At 52.5% G+C, this 23,659-nt stretch overlaps 2 protein-coding genes across 2 annotated transcripts; one reads left to right on the plus strand and one right to left on the minus strand.

Moving 5' to 3' along the window:
* Positions 1-8,719: 8,719 nt before the first annotated feature.
* Positions 8,720-15,684, plus strand: LOC128278759 (uncharacterized). Its single transcript, XM_053017488.1, has 3 exons — positions 8,720-8,828; positions 11,822-13,611; positions 13,645-15,684. Exons 1-3 carry the CDS (start codon positions 8,720-8,722, stop codon positions 14,467-14,469), a joined length of 2,724 nt encoding a protein of 907 aa, XP_052873448.1. The 3' UTR covers positions 14,470-15,684.
* A 1,386-nt stretch (positions 15,685-17,070) lies between these two features.
* On the minus strand, positions 17,071-23,361 carry LOC128278166 (phospholipid-transporting ATPase ABCA1-like). Its single transcript, XM_053016834.1, has 7 exons — positions 23,090-23,361; positions 20,978-22,218; positions 19,539-20,910; positions 19,166-19,472; positions 18,154-19,094; positions 17,321-18,073; positions 17,071-17,245 (listed from the first exon to the last, which is right to left on the minus strand). Exons 1-7 carry the CDS (start codon positions 23,359-23,361, stop codon positions 17,071-17,073), a joined length of 5,061 nt encoding a protein of 1,686 aa, XP_052872794.1.
* Between the last annotated feature and the right edge of the window lie 298 nt (positions 23,362-23,659).

The following is a 23,659-nucleotide window of genomic DNA, read 5'->3' on the forward strand; positions in this document are numbered from 1 at the left end:
AGGGAGCGAGCCAGCGAAAACGATCGGTTCATGTGTCGTGGGGAAGTTTATTGGCGGCCGATGAACTAAATGGCCGTGTCACGGGTTGGCACCAAGACCGGGCGATGCAGTTTTATGGGCGACCAACGACGATTAGAGTCCGCCCAATACCGCGGCGGATCGTAATAGCATGTTTATGATTTTTTTTTCTTCTTCCTCTCAGGGTTGCGCACGACCGGAACAATGCCGTTGATTGTATTTAATTGAAAACATGTTGGCCATGTTGTGGACGATTTTTCAGCCAACTCGTTTGCCAACATGCAATTAAGTTTTATGGAGGTGATAATTAGACGCTTGTCGGGAGGAATCCCTCAACTAAATTGGAACGTTTCGATTTTCAATAGCGCTACCAAATTCAACCGCAAACCTGCGTCACCAGGCGTGGCGCGCGCTCACTAAACATGTTTCCGTTTTGTCTTTTACACTCCGCGTATGGCAATCCAGTCTGAAGTGACCTTAGCAGGATTTTACTGGTTGTCGCAACAGTCCGAGCCGAGCAGCTGTAAACATAATCCGTGATAAGCCCAGTCCCGAGCGGCGCAATCAAATGGCAACTCGAAACCACTCTCTGGTAAAATGATCCGGCTCGCCATTCGCGCTGTAGAATGTTCTCCGCTCCGACAGCTCAGGCTCAGCTTACGCCAAAAATCATTGTAAATTGTTTCGCATTCGTGCTGCGACGCTGGACGGCGGGCCTAATACGCTTAATATGCTCAATCAAATCATGTCGTTATCAACGCCACGCTTTTCTGTTACGCGAACGCTCCCCTCGAAGAGGGAGGGACGGTGATGATAGTCTGTGATGTTTACTATGCGTCCACGACGTGACTGGCCGTGTCTGCTGAAGGCCCGACGATGATGATGATGATGATGATCCACCAATAAAATCCTCTGTCCTCTAGCTTTTGACTACAGGCACTGGCATATTCCGGCCGTATTGTGTGATGCATCCTTTTGCGTATTAATATCTTTATGCAAACTCCCAGCCCGCGGGCAAGGCTACGGTGGAATTTATCGGAAAACCCCAACACAACAGGGGGTCGTACGGCCGTGGGTCCGTGCGTGCGTTTTTCGAGTGAACTGCAACGACTACACACGTAGTCCGGTCCGGTCGATGGGTGACCTAACGCCGACTGTGACCCCCCGTGGGCCGTCGATGGGGCCGACACTCGGCCGGTGGCCATCGCAAAACATCATCACGACTGAATACGCAATGAAACGGCGTGGGGCGCTGGGGCGTGCATCGGATGCGTATGCGGTGCATCGGTTGGCGAAAAGTAATATTCTTTAACGACATGCAATACCGGGCGGCGCTCAATGGGTTCATTGCGAGGTGGGGAGGGTCTGTGCTTCGAGTCACGCTTTAAACAGCAACAATGGTGGTCACGATGGTGGCAGAAAGTTGCCACTCGGGTGGTGATATTAAAATTAAAATCAAAAGCTCCCCGATAAGCTCTGCTGGAATGGAATTAATCAAAATATTAGTTCTCTAACTAATGCTTCCAGACGCAACGTCAACAATTGCCACCGTCGGAACCAAATGCGGCTGTTTATGCTTCATGCGCTGCTCAACTTTATTCCTGCTTTAGAATAAGCATCCCCGTGACTCGTTCCCCGGGGCCCGGGGTAAATCTATAAATTTCGTTTATCCTCGTTCACTTCGCATGCACCGTCGGCGACCGTTTTACGTGCCCGATACTCGCCCGATGAACATAAAATCGAAACCGCACGATTATTCCGCATAAAGCACAGCCTCATATCGCGCTCCTTTAGCCTTTGCGGCGGCCTCGCAGCGATTGGTGGGGCAATTTTGCGCCTTACCAAATCAAAACAGACCGTGCCCAAGGCCCAACACAAACAGAGCCGAGCCGGCAGCGCGAATACATTATTACTGCTTGTGTGTTCGTCCTGTTGCGGACGCTTGCTGGAGCTGGAGCTCATTTTCACCTTAAATTTGTACGCAGAGACTAACACTGCCTGCTCTGGCCTCTAGGCACTAAGAGCGAGAGAGAGAAAGAGAAAAAGAGAAAGAGAGTGAGAGGGGGGTGCTTTTGCGTGCGATTAACATAAATGTTGTAGCAAAACCACCACACCAAACCCTTCCTTTGCGGCTTGCGGCAGCACTTTGCCACGAACATCCTTTCGCCCAGTTATGACGTCCTTTGTTTGTTTTTTTCGACGTTTCTGGGTCCCAATCCCTGGGTGTGCTGCTGACCGTCGTTGTCAACGTTGGTTCAGGTGGACACTCGACCGCCTCGTGGGCCCTTTTTGGTGAAGTGCCACTTTTACGGCATATTTTTGCAAATTTATTAAATCCACGCCCCAGGTCCGTGCCGTCCGGATCGCGAAGAAGCAGCGCCCAACAGAAGCGATTATGGCGGGAGCGCAAAATAATCAACTAAAATGCGGAGTACTTTAGAAGTAGGAGCGTGTCGCACGTCGAATGGAATCGTGGAATGGAATGGAAATGGCACACATAAATAAAACGGGGCACACCGCGGAGACCGGGACGGGTTTATGTCGGAGGCCGGAGACCTTCGTCGTCAGCCGGGGTGGATGTTACGTGATTAGCGATTTTTAGCAAGCCGGTTGTGGGTGCTCAGGTGGTGCGCCAAACCGGGCCCGGCTGGATTGGTTCTGGTAAAAGCAGAACACGCGACCGACCTCGTCTTACGACATCTTCGCCAATATAGTGGGCAGCACCCGTTTGAGTAGTCCGTTCAGGTAATGCGGTCAATCGGATCGCGATGCCAGTGGCCCGCTTTTTTATCCGGTCACCCGGTCCGGTGGCGCGTGCGTTTGTTCTGGCGGAACGCGCTTTCTTTTGCCTAACGTGACTCAGGCAACTACTTAGTAACACTTATTGTATCACAACGAAGCGAATAGTAAACCGATATCCTACATGATGCATGGTTCATAAGTTACATTAGTAGATAGAGAATAGATAGGCCCGGCCCTGTCCAAAAGAATAGTTGAATAAATTTGATGCGTTGTTTGAGGTGGTTTGCTAAGTGTTGCTTCGTGATCGTCCGTTCTAATTCACGAACGCATGAAGTGTTGTAAAACCATCAAAATTAGCATTTCAATTTACAGCCATGGCGTATTAAAATTCGGCAAAGCATAAATTAAACAACCTCGTCTTACATCGTCGATTATTTACGATCATCAAACCATGCGGGAAGTTGCTCGGAAATTATTAAGCAAAGCATCGTGTTATGAGCAACTTTTTATGTTCTTGGCCTTGCCCGGTTGCCCGTCGTAAAACTTACGCAAGATAATAAAACCTCTCGGTGGCACCGTATGCCAATGGAAGGCACTTTTTAGGCAATCGTCCACACGCCAAATGCCCACGCTCATAAATACCGAGAGACACTCAAGAGGTAGTCAGAAGATAGCCAGGCCACAGGCGCGCCCAGTAACCTTCTGACCCACTTCTTCTGGCCGGACGGTGATCCGGATTCTGCTGGCGATCGCGTGTTGCTGTAGAATAAAAATTCCACACTTCTGACTCATCTGAGGTAGGGGGCGCAGTCTTAACTCTATAAGAATAATTCCAATCTCGGTCGGATCTTTAATCCGCCGAACTCTGCCCGCCCCGATGATGCGCGTTTTCTTTCTGGACGATCCACGCATCGTAAATATCCACCATTCACCGGCCGGCCGACCGGTCGGTCGGTCGATGGAAGATCCTTGGTTCGCGGGGCGTGAAACTCCACCGAGGCGTTGGCCTCGCATACTTTAGCGTCAGCCGGGAGAAGCAATATTTACGCGAAAAGGTCCGTGCTCGGTAGCGCTAAACACTGCGCAGCTTACATTCCACGTGACGCGGCCGAAGAAATGCACTTTCCCGCTCGGTGAGGAATTTTCCATCGTCTTTCTGGCGGGCGAGTGGAAATGTTTGTATTTTTGTATGAATTAATGAACATAAAAAAACACTCAAAAACACGACACTGGGGAGGGCGCCGATAATCACTGTCACATAATTAGTGGTTGCGTTTTGGGCGGCACAGCGCTGATGGCCGAGACGACCCCCATGGGAGGAGTCAATCCCCCCCATTCGTTCGGTCTTCTGAAGATTCCACGCGCGCTGATGCCGGTCGTAATACCATCAACACAAATGTTGGTTCACCGCCGTGGGGAGGTTCCGAGGTCTCTGTCACTTCGTATCGACATGCACGATAAGCTCGGCGCTCTCTAGAGACCACTTGAGCGGGGGTACCGCTCCAGCCTACCGCGGCACCAAGTGCCGTTCAGGGGTCTTAATCCTCAGCCACCACACCGGTGCGGTTTCCGCGATCGTTGACCAGCCGTAAGTCAACTTGGCTCGGTGCCGGGGTGACCGCGCCGGTTTTTGCTGCTGTAAGATCCTGTTAGTTTGATGACTACTTTGTTCCGAGTTCACCGTTCCGATAAGACTCATTAGCTCTCGTTCTTTCTTGCTCCCCTGTTGCGCCCCCACCGTTATTAGGTCTTTTCCGGGCATAACTGAGAACTTTCTTGGACATCATGACAAAGGTGGTCGAACTTTTGGTTGGTATGTTGCTGCAAAGTTCAAATGCGGTCATCTATGCGGCACTAACGGGCCGGGAGTTGCAAAAGTAGCTCTGGAGCTACTATACCCGTGGCTATGATATCCGTTTGACATCGTTAACGGCGGTTTCTGTAAGACTGTAAGTTCCCACCCGGTTAAGTAGCCTGTTGTGGTCCTAGTTTTGCGCCGCATAACCTACAAGCTGTTGTGAGCGATACTAAAATTGGGGAGGACATAAAAAGCATTAGACAGCGCGTTAAACAGTGCGCACACAAAATGGATGCCACCGCGTTAGCTGCTATTGAGTCATAAAAAGTGTCGAGCGCGCAGTGATAGAGTGGCATGAGCACAAAAAACCGCCAAGGTTAACGGTGCCAACGATTGCTTGAGCCTCTTGTTGTGGTTAATTGATTTACAGGTTGCTAGAATTTGTCGCACACTGCCAGTGGCGTCGAGGGGACCGCCTGTTGTGGTGAGGGCTTCATGAGTTGGCACTAAGTCACCGCGACGCCGTTTGCAAAATTCACCTACTCACGGGGACGAGCTCCTCTAGGCTGCAAGTGTTTGATGGTGAAGCTGATTTGATTGATGGTCAATTAGTAGCAGTTGGCACTGTGTGAGTGAAGGCGCGCAGAAGGGATCAGATCCGGCTTGTCGCCAGGCCAGGGAGACAAAGAGCTGAGTCGCAGCTGAGCATTTCAGCTCAGCCAGGTCTACGATAAGTCACCATTTTTTTAAATACTTTCATGCCGGAGTGTCCTTATTCCGCTCTAACAGCACAGGGGATTTTTTTTGAACCCCTGTAGAATGTGGTCAGTGGTCAGAAGCTTAGCCTGTGTTTATCTTTCAAATTAAAGGTGCCTTCCAAGGTAGGCGAACACAACACTTAGCCACCGGCACTGTTATGATAAGCGCAGCCAACGTTTAATCCTCTACCAAAATATTCCCTCGTGTCCTTTTTTGGGACAATGAAGTGCAATTTCGGTGCCAAAGGACACAGTTTTGGAGAAAGTCGGCTGCCGAAGTCCAAACCCCGACAGACCGACCTAATAATGAGTCAGCGCGCAAGGATGCGATTTTTGAAAACCTTTTACGGAAGGTCCCGAAACTTTGCAACATTGTTAACAAAACAAAAAGGACTTCGCATCATGTTCTTGAGAGAAGGGCGAAACGTGACTTTCTAATTTCTGCACCATCCGTTGCGTGTACCGACCACCGCAGGTCCCCGTTGCGGGACCTGCCTTCATGCCTTGTGGTCGAGTGTCCCTTTTTACGGCCCCTTTCCTTTTCGTGCACACCCCGGGACCCCTGGCCTCACCGGGAGCCATTTATCCAATTATAAGCATCGCCTTCGAAAGGATTCTTCTTCAAAAGACGCCGGGGTCGCTTTCGGGTGCATTTCCTGCGAACCCTTCTTCGGGATTGCACATTTCCAAAGGAGTTTTGTGCAACACCCTCTCGTTCAGCCGGTTGTGTCCGGTAGTGTGCAAGCCCTCTCTTTTGGGCCACAGCAGTGCACACAATTGTTTAGAACGGTACCGAAAAAGGGAATCGCAGCTCAATATTGCTTTCTAATGATTATGGTTCTTCACGTGCCCCGGGTCCGGGAAAGGTAATAACCACACGAAGGCCCACCATGACGCAACGGAATTCAAACGTGTCGTCCTTTTGGAAAAGTAGAAAGTTTTGGGCGTTGCTTCTTGGGATAGTTTCAAGAAATTGTGTTATTTTTTGCACTTCGTAACGAATACACCTACCGGACCTGCTGTCTCTTTGGATCGCCTTTCCAACCTATGCCCGGTGAGTGTGTGTGTGTGTTTGTGTGTGTGTTTGTGTGTGTGTGCACGCGCCAAAGGGGTATCTAGGTGGGCGACGACGCCCGGTGTCCTGGTGTCCTGGTGTGTCTGGCAAAGGATAAATAGAACCAAACGCACCGTCGCGGCCAACAGTTGCCGGTGTGAGTTGAAACCGTAAACAACAGCAACCGTGGATCGATCGTCGGTGTTCAAGAAACCTCTGCGATAGAACTCGAGTGTTGTGAAATAAAATTAGAAAACTTTTTCTCTCCCGGAACGAAACGATAGAATCGATCCCCCGGGGCCCACTAGCATATCGGCGGGGCGCTCTTGGCATCGTTTGCAAATCTTTCGACGTAAGTAAACGACAGTATCGGCTAGTATGATATTAGAACCCCTTCGTGCGTGTGTGTGTGCTAACGATCTCTGGGCACGTTTATCACGTTCTGGTGATTTTATGATCGCCCGCGGGCTCGATTAGTTCGGCCCGATTACTTACTCAAAGTCCTGGAGTTGGATTGGCCCGTAAGTGTTTGGATGACGAAATAGTCACGTAGATGCGGTGCAAGGGGCGCACGTGCCGTGATTTATGTATCCAATCGTTGACCGATCGAAAAACCGGGGTTCATCGTCGAGTTTGAAGCATTGAAACAGGTTTGCTGCCACCGCGTGTGAAAAGTTCTACAATGTTCATGATGATGATGCTGTTTAAAGTGGCCATTTTTGGCATTTTTGTGATCAATTTTTTCCCGCCAACAACCAAGGTCAAGCCTCTCGTAAACTTTCTCTTTCCTGGCGTAGGTTTGTGGGGTTCTTTTTTGTGGGTCGAATAACTGCCCCGGAGGTCAGAGTCGTTGTCAGAGTTGAGCCGCTGTCACTTTCTTACTTTATCCGGCGGGAGATGGAAGATAAATAAAAACTTAAACCCACTGCTTCGAAGTGGGGTTTCTCTCCCGAGGGGGCAGATAAACGTTTTCGCATATTTGTAGATGAAGATCGAAGATTATGAGAGTGAGAGTACGGCGGCGGCCGGCCGGGACGATATATGATTTTCGACGCCAGATTAAGCGGCGTTTCGAAGGAACGGAATTATTATCCTCTCTGTTTTTCGAGGCAAAAGGTTTCGAGCGCATGCTGATGACAGCGGGATTTCAGTTTTCGGTTGCGTGATGACGGTGGTGTCACTCCGTGTGGGATAAAACGCGGGCGAGCAAGGGAAAATTATACAACCTTCTTTCGCCGGGCTTACGAATGCGGTACGCGTACGCCAGCATCGCAAAATGGTGGTTGTCACGCGATTAAATGATTTAAATTGCATGTCGCGTGATCCGAACAGAAAACAAAAACCGCATCCAAAACATGCACGTCTGAGCTTGCCACTCTCGATCGGTCCGTTACGATCCGGCCCACCGACGACGTCGTTTCATTAATGTGCAGAATGTCGAGTCGGGTGAATGGATTCGTGAAATTTCGCCAAGCTACGAATTGTTTCTTCGAATCGGCGTTCGCCTCCTATCGCATTCTTTCCATTCAAAAAATGGACATTCCTTTTGAATGTCTCGCCGGCAAACGTATCCATTGGCACCGGTTAGTCTAGAGCCTAGAATTTAAACCCTATCCGCTTTCATCCGATTTACTTTTTAAATGATTAATTGGCTTACCATTAGAAAGTGATTTCACCGCATCGCCGTAGCCACTTTCTACCGTCGGCCACGTGTTGGCCACAGGAGGGAATCCCTGTCGTGCACGATCATTTACCTACTTTTTCGGTAATAATTAATTCAACCTGCCCTGCTGTAGGTCGAAGGGACCTTGGGCCCCCAAGCACAGCGGGTGCCTTGGGACCTTGTCCTAAGACCGAAGATCGTAATCGTAGAAGGGTAGACCCGACAGATGGAGACTTCCACAGGTCTACCGGTTGGTTTGGAACTGCGCCAATATTCTAGTGTGTGTGGCCTCGATCGGGATTTATTTCACTGTATCAACTAGACTCGCGCCGCTGGCTGACCAAGATTTGCGGATGCTCTCCAGAGCACACGGCGTGGCCATCAACTCAAGTGCCTGTGTTGAGAAGAGCGATCATAGCCGCACTTTCGGCCACATGTTCGGATCAAATCGATAAACTGAAACCAGATGTGCCGATCTGCGTTTGAAGTTTTCGCAGACTTCGCTTCGCAGTTTCATACGATTCGAAACGCGCCACAGCAACAAATCAATTACCGAATGACGGTGCATGCGGGGTTCGACTAAATAAATTCAAAGTTATTAACTCCACCGCAACACCGGCACCGATGCATAGACCCTCCGCTGGTGTTGGGCCGGTCGGTGTCCTTCGGGTCACCGAATGCAAATGATGTTTGCCCACCCACCGCCGATTGGGGGCCACTCGGCGGCGGCGGCGGCGGCGGCGGCGGCAGTCATCCTCGACACCGACTGGGACGGCACTCTTATCTGGATGGATCGTTGTCCCTGGCACACGAGAGATCGTGTTTAGTGCAGGCCAGGCTCCAGCGTCCTCAAACATCATTAGACTGGGCAAACACTATTGAGCCGTGAACGAGATGCGGCTTGTGCGTCACACGCGCATTTCCTCCGAAGCCGTGTAATTTCGTCTGGAAATTGGTTCTTACAACGATTCTTGCGCACAACATGGCTCCAAAAAAGGCCCGAAAAGGCAACGATAAAAATCGGTGCTCGACCGGCCCACAGATCGATCGGTCGATTGGGGATCGCCGATCCTATAAAATCACCTTTTTGGGGTCACTTTCAACGCGCTGAAATATGGCGACCCTGGAAATTACGATTTCGCATAATGTCTCCGCCGGCCCGCGGACCCCCGCGGCACCGCTTTTGGCATCGACTGTCGGTTTGCTGTCGGTCGATCGGTCTCTTAGCCAACGTTACCCATTTTCAGCACACCACACTTGAGCCGCGACGTTTCAAGATCAATGCTGCAAAACGCAATTCCTTGGGATCCGCGCAAATGCTCTCTCAGGTCCCCGTCCGGAGTCGTAAATGTGTTTTGCGCGAGGCGCAAACCGCTGCGTTTAATCGCTGCGGTCGCAACCATCTGGTCTCGTCGAGTGTTTTTCCTGGGTTTTTTTTTCTTCTAGTTTTCGTCGGTCCTCCACACAATTTATCTCTCAAGCCACTTCACTTGCCTGCCTGCCGCCGTGTGGGCCAATAAATCGGGCCTTCTTCATCTTAATTAATTCGGAACCGCTTTTTGCGCCGCGATTTTAATCGCTGCTTTTAGCCGGCCGGCCTCGGTTTGCAATCTGCGATGTGCTAAATGGTGCGGCCTCAACGTTTGAGGCCCACCGAAACACACCGCTCTCGCGTCGCCGCGATGCTGCCACTGACCACTTTCTCCAGAACGGATCTATCCCCCTGTCCGACCCTGGGAGGAAAGTGAAGAAAGCGAAACTTTTTGCGCCGCACGAAAGTGAAGATGATTTATTGCAAAACCTGTCCGAAATCGGGCCCGGCTCTGAAATCAGCGAGGCCAGTGGCGTGTTCCTTCCGCGACTTCTCGTTTCATCAATCTCCAGTCGTCAGGACGCCCGGCGACCGGTCAGAAGTGTGGTCGCGCCTGCGAGATGTGTCGGAATCGACCATCGACCGATCTTCCGAGCAAACGAAATCGAACGCTGCCACGCGGGCACAGGCACAGGATGTGATGAGAGTGGCCCCCCCCGGAGGCGGAAACTTACACTTTCTGACCCAGAAAAATCTCATCCAAGGCGGCGGCGGTCATGGAACCTTTTCTGGTCGGTGGTGTGGCCCACACGACAGCTGGACGAGCTGGTGTCGCCGAGCAGGTCTCAGCCGGCCCAAGCAGCCGGTCAGGCAGCTTTTCCTCTCTCCAATCTCTCTCGTGCTCTGGCCGTAGAGCCCAGGCGAAGGCCAAGATCGAAAGGGGTGACTTCCTTCGCCGGTCGCCCGGCCAAAGAACACTTTCGCTGCGACTCCGCGGGCGGTTTATGGCGCTGATCGTTCGCTGCGATCGATGATTAGATGCGATGCGATGCGTGTGTGTGGCTTCGTTACAATTTGTTTGCTTTCCCACTCGGAACCGCTCGAAACCGTTACGCCCCCCGGGTTTGCGAATGATTTCCCCATCAGCTGCTGATTTAATTAAACTTGTTTAAGTTTCGGTGGTTTTTACTCGATCTGATTTTAGTATGGCCTGTCGCACGGGTCAACGTCCGGCTTATGATTTTAGAAATCGATCACCCGAAAAGACGCGCACCTCGCTGGGCGGATCCTCAAGCGCTCTCTCCCCAAAGCGCAAGCCGCCATTACTATTCATGCTGCAAACCAACAGCGGTGTGCGGTCGCTGCGCTGCACTTCAAGCAGCTCTCCCGATCCGGATCCGGAGCGTTCCGGAGCGTTCCGGAGGCACCATTGCCATGGGTCCAACTTTATGCTCGGTGCGTTTCCGGTGTGCCGTGGTTTGATGAACTTTTACAAAAGCCCGTCACATCGACGGCGTATTTTTTTAACCGAGTTGGGATTGGAAATCGGAGAAACATCGAAAACGCGATAATCCGCGCTGAGCGATGAACTGTGCGGTCGATTGAAAACGGCAAGCTTCGGATCGAGTCATTCGGTGACATTGTTACGGTTGGGTTGGTTTTACGAACCCATAACGCTCTGCTGTGGTCGCTATAAAGATGCTTGGCGTGTGCGATAGGTTATGATGTACGAGGTGTGTTAAAAAAGTATCGAGACATTTAAATTTCCGTGGGCTACGTAGATCCGATTTTCTTTCGACCATTTTAAGTAAACAGTCAATTTTTGACAGCTTTTTTGGCTCATCGTCGATGCCGTCTTTATCTCTTAAACCGTAGCGTAGCGTCGTCCTTTCATGTCCCTCTTGGCCCACTGTGACTTTTTCATGTTTTCGGAACAAGAAAAAGTCACAGTGGGCCAAATATCCTACGTATATCCTAAAATCGCATATACGTAGAAGCCCGCGGAAATTCAAATGTCGCGATACTTTTTGAACACATCTCGTAAGCGCATTTTTCCGGTCTACGGCGCGTAACTGGAAAGCAAGCTAATCTGATTTCTAACTCTAATTATTCTTCCGAATGCCAGTTTTCAAAAGGTTCCAAAATTCAAATAAAGCCCGAACCGAGAACGGAAGGCCATCAAACACTCGTAGATCGTTATAAAATAATGGCAAACCGTGATATTGAACTCCATTTACGGGGAACAATCGGCGGTGAGTTCTCTCGAAAGATGAAACGGCGAAACTGGTCATCCAGAGCCCTAGAGTGTTCACGCTCGGCCAGGTCCCAATAGAGCCCGAGCAGTGGGACGTTAAAAATGGCAGACACAAAATAAATCCTAACATCCGGCGCCCCTGCATCCCACCACGGTTACTACACTCCGTAGCGCCATTTACTACAGCGTTCGTGTTCGTTTTCCTTTTCTCTTTTTCCGCAGATTGCCAGGGCGAATCATGCACTAGCGGTCACCGGACCGCTGGGAAACTAAAGTCAACAGTGAAGCTCACAACTACCAGCCGTACGACGACGATGAAACACAAAATGGGACCGGATGGGGCGCCGTTCGTCGCATCATTGCACCGTTTCGGAGTGCCGTGTTGGCACTGCTACCCGGTGGGACTACTGCTGCTGCTACTGCCGCTGCTGGTGCCCCAAACGGCCATCAATGGGTTGCCCATCACCTCCAAACCGCTCGACAACAACCCGGACCATCTGACCTGGGAGGCGGCCTGGCTGTCGGAGGACAGCAGCCGCGGCGCCGTCCCGATCGGGGGCAAAACGAAGAAGATTACGCCGAAATCGATTTTTATCACCCCGTTCCTGAACAGCTACAACACGTCCGCCTGTCCGCCGGACTTTAAGGTGGACTACAACGGCAAGTGCATCCAGGTGGTGAGCATCAACACGGCCGACATTCTCGTCACGAAGCTGCAGAGTCTGTTCGCCCAACACGGCCAGGACACTGGCGGTCCGGGTGGTGCGGGCGGCGAGGACGATTACGACTACGATTACGATGCGACTGGACCGTATCAGGTTAATTTGCCACTGAGCATTGATCTGTCACCGGAACAGCCGGTGCCGGCCGGAGTGTCCCATGGACCCAAGTTGACGTACCAGGACAACCTGGGACCGAGCTTCTACGACAGTGCGATGGTCGACATTGCGACCGTCGAACAGGACAAGGCCAAGATAACGACCGTCTCGGTGGACGGCGGTGTGGCCTCGGACAAGCCCTTTCTTGCGACAACTGCCGCCACCAACGCTGGATCGGCAGGAACAACCTTTAGCAGTAGCAGCGGAAGCAGCACTGGTTCCGATCAAACCGGGGCCGAAAGTGACATCTCCTTTCTGGCGTTCGAAAGTCTACCGAACGGAACACTCGCTGGTCAGATCGAGCTGGACGGGCACAATCGCACGGTGGTGCAGAGTATTTTTGTATCGTCCACTACTACGGATACTCCGGTGGCAACCGGTGACGGTGGTGGCAGTAGCAGCACAACGCAGTCTGCTACAACCACTGAGCTGGATACTGAACCCGGTGGTACGCCAACTGATCGCGTTGGCGAAACGGTTGCTACCGATGCTACTGTGGCCACTAGCACGATCCTAGGCAGCACTGTTCCGGTGACGACGACGACCTTCGATCAGGAGGAAACCTACCCGATCGACAGGGAGGACGCATCCAGCACGACGCAGAATGTGGCCAGCAGCACCGAAGCTAGTAGTAGTCCTGTAGCACTCCCCCAGTTCGCGGACGCGGACGACCCGGAGGAGGCACTAAAGCTGGAGTTGGCCGAGGAGTCGCTGCTGTTGGAGAACAATAACAGCTCGACGGTTCCGGTGGATCTTTCGACGACGGACGTATCCGACATGATCGACCTGGACACGCTGCCCACCTCGGAGACGGAATCGAGTGACGAACCGACGATCGTGATGGGTCAGGAGGCAAGCACGACGAAGAGCTCCGACAACCGCGCACTGCCTACGAAGCCGACGGTACAGATCATAACACCGATCCGTTTTAACTGGGATCTCGGTTTTGTGGGTGGATCGCAGGTTCCGGCGCAGCTGATGGCTGCCAGTTACGTTCAACAGGATCGCACAACGCGCGCCACTCCCGAAACTACCACCGTGGCCATTGAGCGATGGACTGAGCAACCACCAAAGGCACGCAATGGCAGCGAAGCGGAAAGATTAAAAGCGGCTCCGGACGATCACCCCCCGATCGTAGCGGAGGGAACAACTCGGTTCCGGTATCAGCTGCCCGCTTCGACTTCGGAGGTACCGACGACAGTATCGGAGCCGAGTCCAGCAGCAGCACCGGTCAGTAGTGCCGCGTCGGGTTTCGCGCTGGAAATAAAACCCATCCCAACGACACCACCCAACAACGACCGGTACATGGAGCAGCTGCGAAAAATCAACGAAATCGTTGCCGAAAAACGTCGCCTGCAGCAGCAACAGGAACAGCAGCTGGCCGCGGCCAGCTCGTCGAGCACGCGCATAAGATTCCCGTCACGCGACGACGAGCCGCTGCGAGGGGCCGAGAGCGTTAGCAACTATCAGCAGGCACCGAGTGCGGGAGTGCGGTTCCCCGGAACGGCGACGAACCGTTTGACACCGAGCGGTAACCGTTTGCCGGACATCTTCCCAAAGAAATCGGCCGACAGTACGACTCAACGGCCCGCCTTCTGGTGGTTACCGTCCGGCTGGGAGGTTGACCAGACGGGCAACAAACCGATGCTGCTGCGCTTCTGGTCCCGTATGCCGCTGGTACGCGACAGTTCAGCGCCACCAGCGACCGGCACCGAGAGCCAAACTGACCATCTCTCCAGCAACTCGAATCGATGGCGTTCGTCCAGTAGCTTCCAACAGCCACAACACTATCAACAGCAGCAGCAGCAGCAGCAGCAACAGCAGCAGTTCAGCAATCATCTCCCGGTAGCCCCCGGTGGTGGAGCATCGCATCCGGTCGCTTCGGCAAGGGGTAACTCGAAGAGTCCTAGCGAAAACTTCTACAAGGAAGTTTCCGCCCAGGAAGTGTACAAGGTCATGAACGCTCGGCAGCTCAACCACCACAAGAGATAAGCCGGCAGCGCGCAGCCGATCGATCCTTTCGTATGTCGATGATCCCTTGCAGGCGCGTGCGTGCGTGACTCCTGCGTGCATATCCAGGAGCAGCGCAACCTTAACCAAAGTCCAATAGCAGGCTACACGAGTCCAGCTTTAAGTATTACATAGTGTCCATGTCTACCAGCGAAAGCTCACCGAGGCCACCAGATGAAGGTGGCCTCCCCCCACTACCCTCTGTCGCGTCTGTGTACGATCCTAGGGTAGGTAGGGCCTGGCTGGGATCATATCCTGCTGCTATCGTCCAGCTGCTGTTGTGTTGTAAGTTATTGCGTAGTGTTACTCTAGGCCATTCAGCCGCCAATCGTCTGATCTTCCGCCGAGACACGCGCCTCTAGGCATAACTATATAGCTACGTCAGAACATCACCCAGAAGAACGGCGGCCAGAAGACGACTTCATCCTCCGCGAGCCCCAATGCGCGTTAACGGTGCGTGTCTGTTGTACAATAAGGTTCTCACACCGTGGTTTAAGTTCTGCTGACGCTTCCGCTAAGGATATTACCCTAGCTTCCGTTTCACCGCACGCTTAATTCCATCCAGGAACCAGACAATCTGTGATATTGTGTTTCAAAGTTGCGCATTCTTATCCTGTTGTGACAGAGCCTGCATGCCTGCACACGAGCGACAGTCAACTTTACTTTTTTACTCACGTCGTTTTCTTTTAGTTTCGTGTTAAGCTTTACTTCCCCAACAAACCAGCCAAACAATCGACGCAAAAGAAGTATTTTCGCACTAAGAAAAATACTAATCTTTTAAAGTTCGCTGCCATTATTTTACTACCACCTGCTACTACTACTACTACTGCTAGTGTTATTACTACTTATTATTTTCCTGCACGAAGCGATCGGGCTTGCGGTGGGTGAAGTCAAGGAAGCAATGGGGCCCACCAGCAGGGGTCCGAAGCGAGGAAAGATCAGACGATTGCCATTTGATGTCCATGTACCAAGTAGGGAGCGCAAGCTACATACCCAAACTAGAAATGTACGACAACGGGTGCCAGGGCGTCCCGTTCTCGGTCCGGACGCACTCTCGCAGGAACGTGTAGAACAGAAGCAAGAAACTCTAGTATTGTACACCCCTACACCACACACACCACCCAGTCCAGCGATACCCCAATTGCGCCGAATAAGCTCTTCTTGAGAGCGATATCTTTCGTTTTCGGGTTGCCTAGAAAGCGACTACGAGTTGGAACTCTTTACAAAGATCCTCTTCCGTGCGAGTAGGGCGAGTACCTAGCCGTAGCTAGTGGTCACACTAGCACACAGCCACCCTGCTCCCTCCAGTACCTTCCGTTTCGTTCCGCATTCCCGGACTACATTGTACATAGCTACGATATTTACCGTATTATGAAGTTTTGTGTTGTAGAGTTTAGCGTTAGAGATGTTAGTCCCTAAGCATTAATCCCGTCTTAGCACGTACGTCGTAAGGCAGGTACGCACACAAGTTTGACGACGCAACGAACCGTTTTACTCAAAGTCACTACGAGCAGGACGCGCAGAAGTGTGTCTGGGTGTCTGGTGTCTGGCCCTTTATTTTCGATGTGTAGAATGGCCCCTTGCTGCGCCATTGATACAGGGCAGAGGTTTCTCCATACATATGACCGGGCAGAGGGCAGAGACCCGTCACTACTTACTCCACTTAATCCGCACGTGTAGGAGAGATTGTGCTCAAGTTTATCACACGAAAACGGCGCACACAGTACATCGACGGCCATCGATCGATCCGTTCGATCGACCAGCGGGACATGAGAAAACCCTTGCATAGTACCCGCTTTAATAACGCACAACTTCCCCCCTCCACTTGGTGGGGCGGTTTCAGTCCCCGGTTCGACGTGTGTTGGATTATTGAGAGACACAAAGAGGAGAGGCCACAGGTGAAGCAGTTTGTCGCGATGTATGTGCCAAATATATATGTACATGTGTATGTTTAACAAACGAAATCGATTGTCTTCATTGGTGCTTGCGGTTCGGAAGGAGAACACGTTGACGATCACACCACAGTATCACATTTAGTCGGTCATCATGGAGCTCAATATTATGATCCTTATTATTGGTATTGTAAAAAGTGTATTTTTCAGACAAAATCTGTGTTCCAGTCCCCAGATACATTTGAATGAAATGTGATCTGAATTGAAATGTAGTGATGCGGACTGGATAGGAGCAATCAAATGTGTTCCCTGTCGAGTGGACACCTGTATCTGTCTGTCACCTTCCTAAATGCCCTGAGAGGTGTTAACACAGTAATCCCCGTTGTAGAAATAGAACCGTGTAGACAAGAAAGAAACAAGTAATGGTAAAAATGGTTCCATGTTTTATTGTACACACTCTTCTCAAGCACACGTTTTTACAATGATGATGACGAAATAGCGGAATACACACCAACGTCGACGGTAGGTAATAGGCGAGCCGAGCCGAGTTGGGCGTGCGTCATATTTATGCTCATCACTTATCACATCCTGTGCACCGAAGCGGCTGCTTGGCCGCTGTAGTAATACTTTAAGACAGTTGTACCAAACGATTCGCGGGTACATTCAATAAACTACCAGACACGTTTGTCTCTTACTCCCGTTGATACTTTGTGAATGCTAAAAACACTTGCTCCAAGCTTGTTTGGCCGATGGAATAGTCCTCGATGTTGAGCCACTGCTTGGCACGCTCCATGATGCCAAAGATCTGCGACCACTTCATGTTACTGGAGCGTATGTAGTACGTCAACAAATCCTGATACTCTTCCCTGGTCGGGGAAAACAAAACAGTGAACGATCATTAATCAAAACTATTTCTTTTTAGCGCCCCCAGGAATGCTTACTTGAGGGTCGAGTCCGGAAACTGGGTGACGATGTGATCCTTAATGTTTTGCAAATCGACGGTATCGCCGTTGGCGGCAGCATCCTTGCCATCCTTACCCTTTGCTGCCGCACCGTCGCCGCCGCCGCGCTTCGCTTTGATCGTTAGCACGAATCCTTGCGAGAACTTGTTCTTCAAGTGCTGCGGGGAACCGAGACACTTGAACTCGCCGTTCACCATAATGGCGAGCCGCGTACAGAGCGCTTCGCACTCTTCCATGCTGTGCGATGTGAGCACGATCGTCTTGCCACTGTCACGCATCCGGCAGACACCGTTCCACAGGTTCCGCTTTGCGCCCGGATCCATCCCGGAGGTGGGTTCATCCAAGTACACCACCGACGGGTTCCCGAGCATAGCCAGGGCCGTGCTGAGCTTACGCTTGTTGCCTCCACTGTACGCTTTGACCTGCTTATCCAGATGCTTGTCGAAACCGAACTGTCGTGCCAGGTGAAGGCTCACGGCCGGTATGTTGGCTCGCGGGACGCCCCGTAAGAGTGAGAACAGCTTCAGTGTCTCGCGGCCCGTTAGGTCCTCGATCAGTGCGTCAAACTGGGGACAGTAGCCGATGTGCTGGTGCACCTTCTTCAGTTCGCTCTTCAAACTGTGACCCTTGATCCAGGCGTCACCGAACGATATCGTCTCATCACCCGACAGCATCTTGAAGGTCGTCGTCTTGCCGGCCCCGTTCGCTCCCAGCAATCCGAAGCATTCGTAACTGCGAAAAACCATCCCGGGGAGGGGAAGCTGTGTAAAAACCCGCCCGACTCGCAATAAGTTCCCGGACCCGGGACTCACCTGTTCATGCCCAGACTGATTTGATTGACGGCCAGAAAGCTGCTGTAGTACTTCGTCATCCCTTGCACCACCAGATTGGTGCGGTATCGTTCCTCTTGCGGCATCGTAGCGATCCGATCTTTCTCCTTCTTCACGTCCGAATCCATCTCCGTTGCCTCCGCTGCCCGGTAGCGTTTCCGATGGTACCATTCGCGCAGCTTCTGCACGATTAGCTTCAACACTTTGAAGTCGAGTAGAAACAGTAGAACAAAGTAGATAACGGTCATCACCAGACTGTACAGCAGATGGCGGCCGATACCGGGACGATCCCACTGATAGTAGTACAGTGTGTCATCGCAGATCGGTAGCGGTGTTACGCCCGGTGGACGATCCGCCTGGCACGTATCAATCGTGACCGACATGTGGCTCAGGTTCACGATGGCATCACAGAGTGCAAAGTGGGGAAAAATCAAAAACACGTTCGAAAGCACCTCGGAAAGCTCCTCCAGCTCGAACATGTCCGTCCCGAGCAGATACACAAAGATGAACAGGGCCGTCCCGGTGACAATGTACGCAACACTGATCCGAATGAAGGCGGCCGGTGGCACGTTGTAGTACAGCGTGACGATGTAGGTGAGCGGTAACGCCGGAACTCCGATGAACAAAAATACCGAGTACAGGCGGAACACCTCGCCGCCGGTGCTGAAACCCGGCTCTTGAAAAATGGCCACCGTGATGATGATAAAGATGCAGACGAACGCGTACGTCAGATAGTCCCAGAGGAACCCGGTCAGCCAGTACGTCAATCGATTCACGCCGCTGACGAGCTGCAGCAGTTTGGCTTTGGTTACTCGCTCGCGGATATAGAAGATCACGTAGAAGCCGACCACGAAGGACATCGCAAAGCCGGTGTAGTACGCCAACTGGAAGCCAAGGTTGTTGAACGTCCGCATCAGTTGCAGCTGGAAACCGAGAACCGAGGAAAGCATTATCGCACTGGAAGCGGATTATTTTCTCCGTTTTGCAGACCCACCCTTGTCTCGTCGGTGTACGGTAAAGGGAAATTGGCCAGCGAGATGCTGCTATCGGACGAATTGGTGTACGTACGCAGGAGCGCGTTGTGCATCATCAACAACGATACGGACGGCGAATGGAGGGCCTCGTTGTTGAACCACGCCGTTAGATTATCCCGCACGATGCCGGCCCCGACGATAAACTGTCGATTTACGATCACCAGGTTCTGCTCGGTGAAGTACAGAAACACATCCTCCATCCAGCCGACGAAGCCCGTTACGAGCCCGGGTACGTTGTGGAACAGGTTGAAGTAGTTCTGTAGGATTCTGTCACGAGAGAACCGAGTGAGAACGGCACCATTCCGCACCGCCTAGATCAGACACGACACTTACATTGCTTCCATTGGTCCAGTTTCATCATGGGGGTCCCTCTGGACGAGGGTGACCGAGGGGTTAAAGAATCGCAAGCCAATCGCCAGCGGAGGCATATCGTCCGATCCGCCCCAGTTTCGCACAACCGCAATCGTGACGGCTACGAAGAGCACCGGTATCAGAACTTGCACCACCAACAGGAACCAGTTGCGGTGGGTTTGGTAGATCTTCTTCAGAAACAGTGCCGCGATTTGATAGCGGAACCGCTTGAACCCTCCGAGTAGCTCGTAGTCCTCGACGGATGACCGTGACTCTAGATCGGTAGCGGTGCTGTAGGAATGCAGACTGTGAAGGCTCGCTTCTTCACCTGCCGGAGGCTGAGAGTTGTCGGAACCGACCTTCATGAACACCTCCTCTAAGGAGGTGAGCGAGATGCCAAAATCCCCGATCTTGAGCTCGTCGCCCCACTCTTCGAGTTCCTCGAGCAGCTTCTGGAAGCCCCGGGCATGTTCTTCCTGCAGCAAGTAGGTCAGCTCCGAGCCGACGTTCGATTCGACCTGAATGAAAGGAATGTGCTTTCGGAGCAGCTCCGTCACCCGCTCAACGTCACAGTCCGCCTGCTTGACGCAGATCAGCCGATACCCGACGCCAAACTTTTTCTTCAGGAAAAACGACGAACCCACGGCCTTCAGTTTTCCGTCGGCCATGATCGCAATCCGGTCGCCCAGCATGTCCGCTTCGTCCATAAAGTGCGTCGAGAGGATCATCGTACGGCGGGCCTTCTCCGCAATCAACAGATCCCACAGGGCACGGCGAGCAGCCGGATCCATACCGGAGGTGGGTTCATCGCACAGCACCACCTTCGAGCCGGCACACAGGGCAATGCCGACGCAGAGCTTTCGCTTCATGCCCCCGGAAAGGCTCGACGATCGCACGTTCGCCTTGTCGTTCAGCTCGAGCGCCCGGATGTACTTCTCGATCTCGTACTGCACCTGAACGGACGACAGTCCCTTCAGCCGGCCGTAGAAATAGAGATGTTCGCGCACTGTCAGCGCGTCGAACAGGATGTTATGCTGCGGACAGTACCCGAGCGACGACCGAACTTGGCGCATTTCGGTCCGGATGTCGTGACCCCAGATAATCGCTGTCCCCGACGTCGGCCGCTTCATGCCGGTCAGCATCGACATGGTGGTCGTTTTTCCGGCCCCGTTGTGGCCCAGCAGTGCCGTGATTTGACCCTCGAACATGTTAAAGGTGAGCCCCTCGACGGCCACCTTCTTGTTGGAGTACACTTTCTGCAGTGCCTGGATTTGGATGCGCGGTACGCGCCCTTTCGGCTCGGCTTCGATGTTTTCGTTTCCACCGTCCACAGTCGCCGTCTTTTCGGTGTGCTCTGGAAGCATCGGAATAAAGTTAAGAAGTCAACTGTTTATGAAAAACTCCATTTGCCCCCAACGTACCGCTGGATAGCGGGCGTTCGCCGCACCAGAATCGCTTCGTGATCGGGAAGTACCACGGTTGGGCGAGACCAAAATCGCCCGGAAACACCTGCTCGATGTAGAGCGCAATCAGCATGTAGATCGCGGCGTCCCCGAGCAACAGCAGCAGCATCTGCCCGATGTTGATATCGTCGAAGGGGCTGTCGTGGAACAGTGTGGACCACTGCACTCCGACCGTTGCGCCCTCGTAAACACCGACCAGCCGCATCGCGAACCCGATCGCCGTGTTGAGGAGCAACGAAGAGCCCAGCTTTTGCGGTACGCTCAGATTGCGGTAGTCCTGCACCATGATGATGTACGGTGCGAAGGCCATGAACCAAACGATGGCCGCAACCGCCCCACCCGAATTCGCCTTCGAAAACAGCGTACTGAGCATGAATGAGAAAGTGATGATCGCGATGCCGTACACTGCAAAGATCAGCCAGATGGCACTCCAATCGGAGTACGTAAGCACCGACACGTGCGGCGTAGAGTACCAGGGTACCTTCAGAAACACTACCACCAGGCAGACGGAGATCTGCGTGAACACGAAACACTTGACGAACCACGAGCTCCAGAGCACCCAGTTGCGGAGGCCCATGATCTTCATCGCTTCCTTGATCTGCTTCTCCTTCTCGAACAGTATGTTCTTCACGATGCTGATGCACGGGTAGATGAACGCCAGCATCACCGAGATGGGCAAGAACGTCGTCAAGCTGGACGGGAAGCTGTCCTCGCGAAACGGAGGGTACGGAAACCGCTGCAGATACACATCCGGAACGGGCTCGGCGATCACTTTGATTCGCTCCGCGAACGCCTTGAAGATGAAGTGCTGGATACTGAGAAATCCCTCGCGGAAGTAACCCGGCGAGGGGCCCCCGTCACTGTCCTCGGAAAACCGAGCTCCACCATCGGCACGGCCACCCCACCGGCGATCCGTTTGCCAGCTGTGGCCGACGACGAACTGGGCGCGCTGTTCGCCCGGAAAACGCAACCGATAGGACAGATGGTTCGGCAACGTCGCGGACTGGTTTAGCCGGATGTCGAATTCGATGCCCGCAAACGCGTTGCTGGCCAGCAGAAAATTATGTAGCATCGTGCCGTTCGGGAACGCTACCACATTCAGTTCCGTCCACTGCCCTATTGGCTGCATGAGGTCCTGCAGTGCTGGCCCATCGGGTGAGTAGGCGAGCGTGTCGTGGAACGGAATGGCCAGGTTTCTCCTGCGCGCATGAAAAAAGGGAAGAAAAGTGGTAAAGTTCCGAACACATGTTGGCCTTAACCTTCACCGAGCGTGTGAGGTGTCTCCCTAACATGGCACACGGTTGAAGGGCTGACCCCAGAGGGCTCCTGGCTCATAAAACTGCATACTGCGCTCATATAGGGAGCGGTTCGGACAAATGCACCACTCAGATAGATAAAACAGCCACTCGGCTGACTGCAGTGCACAGTTGTAAATTACGTTGGCAAATGTTTGAGATTCGGTATTTGCGTCCAGTAATCGATACAATGTGACACTAATTTTAGCACCACTTTTAAGTACTCCGCTTATCATTGCTATCTTACACGGCAAATGACTCCGAAACCTGTCTCTTTCGTCTGCCAAACCTGCCGGAGGTCTTGGCGGAGCAAACAGATAGTTGCAACACCGGACAGCGGTGTGACGAAATGTTATACAACTTGCTGACCGTTTGCCAGCCGTTGGGTCTGAGTCATCCGGAGCCCATCGAACGGAACCGAGTTCGCGAAGCGGTACAATAGGAAGCCTTTTTATCCTCTTATCAGAGAACATCGCGACGCGCTTGCCACACCGCTTCCCGAACCGGACGGTCCTTGGGCGATTATGAATAAACCTAATTCAGCGTACGGTGGCCCGCTTAATCGATGACGTTACAGTTTTACTGTGCTCACTCGTCGTTTTCTTCTCACTCGCTCGGTTTTCGGGCTAGGTTGGGCCGCGACTTCGATAAACCCGACCACAATAAACGGTCCGCAGCATGCAGTCGGGTGGTGGGCTCTCGGTGTGGGGTGTGTTGTGTAGCTTCCTTTCGCCCAGTGCGAAACCGCCCAGTGTGGACTTAATCCGTGCCTCACCTGATAGCGCCAAAGTTCGTGATATCCAGCGGCTGGTAGACAGATACGTGAGGGACGTTTTCGATTTCCGTTAAACTGCGCAGTCCCACCATCAGCAGCATGAACAGGGGCGGGATAAAGATTTCAACCAGGCTGGAAATCTTGTACCGCCAGTGTAGCAAAAAGTTTTTCCACATCAGCAACCAAAACATGCCCCATCCGGACGTTCCGACCGGTTGGGTGAGTGTGGTCGCCGGCCCGCTGCTCGCGGTTTGTGCGGTTAGGACGGTCATGTTTGTTCGACGGTTTACTTCCGGTGACACTTCTAAACACGTGTTCTCCTAGCGTTTAAAGAGATCTTTTAGGTTTTCCGTTTCGGATGCACTGCAAAAGGCTGCCACTGTAGTATAACACTGATACTGACATCAGAGCCCGCTGCAGCTCAACCTATTGTTTCAGTCGTTCGTCGATACACCGAGAGAGCGGGAAATATTTCGAACTTCAATATTTGCCACTGGTGCAACGGTCAAATTACAAAGCACACAGACACTACGAACAACGCAGTAGAGGCACACCCGGTGCACAACGGTG

This window comes from Anopheles cruzii, chromosome 2, assembly GCF_943734635.1.
Source record: "Anopheles cruzii chromosome 2, idAnoCruzAS_RS32_06, whole genome shotgun sequence".
Classification (NCBI taxonomy): Eukaryota; Metazoa; Arthropoda; class Insecta; order Diptera; family Culicidae; genus Anopheles; species Anopheles cruzii.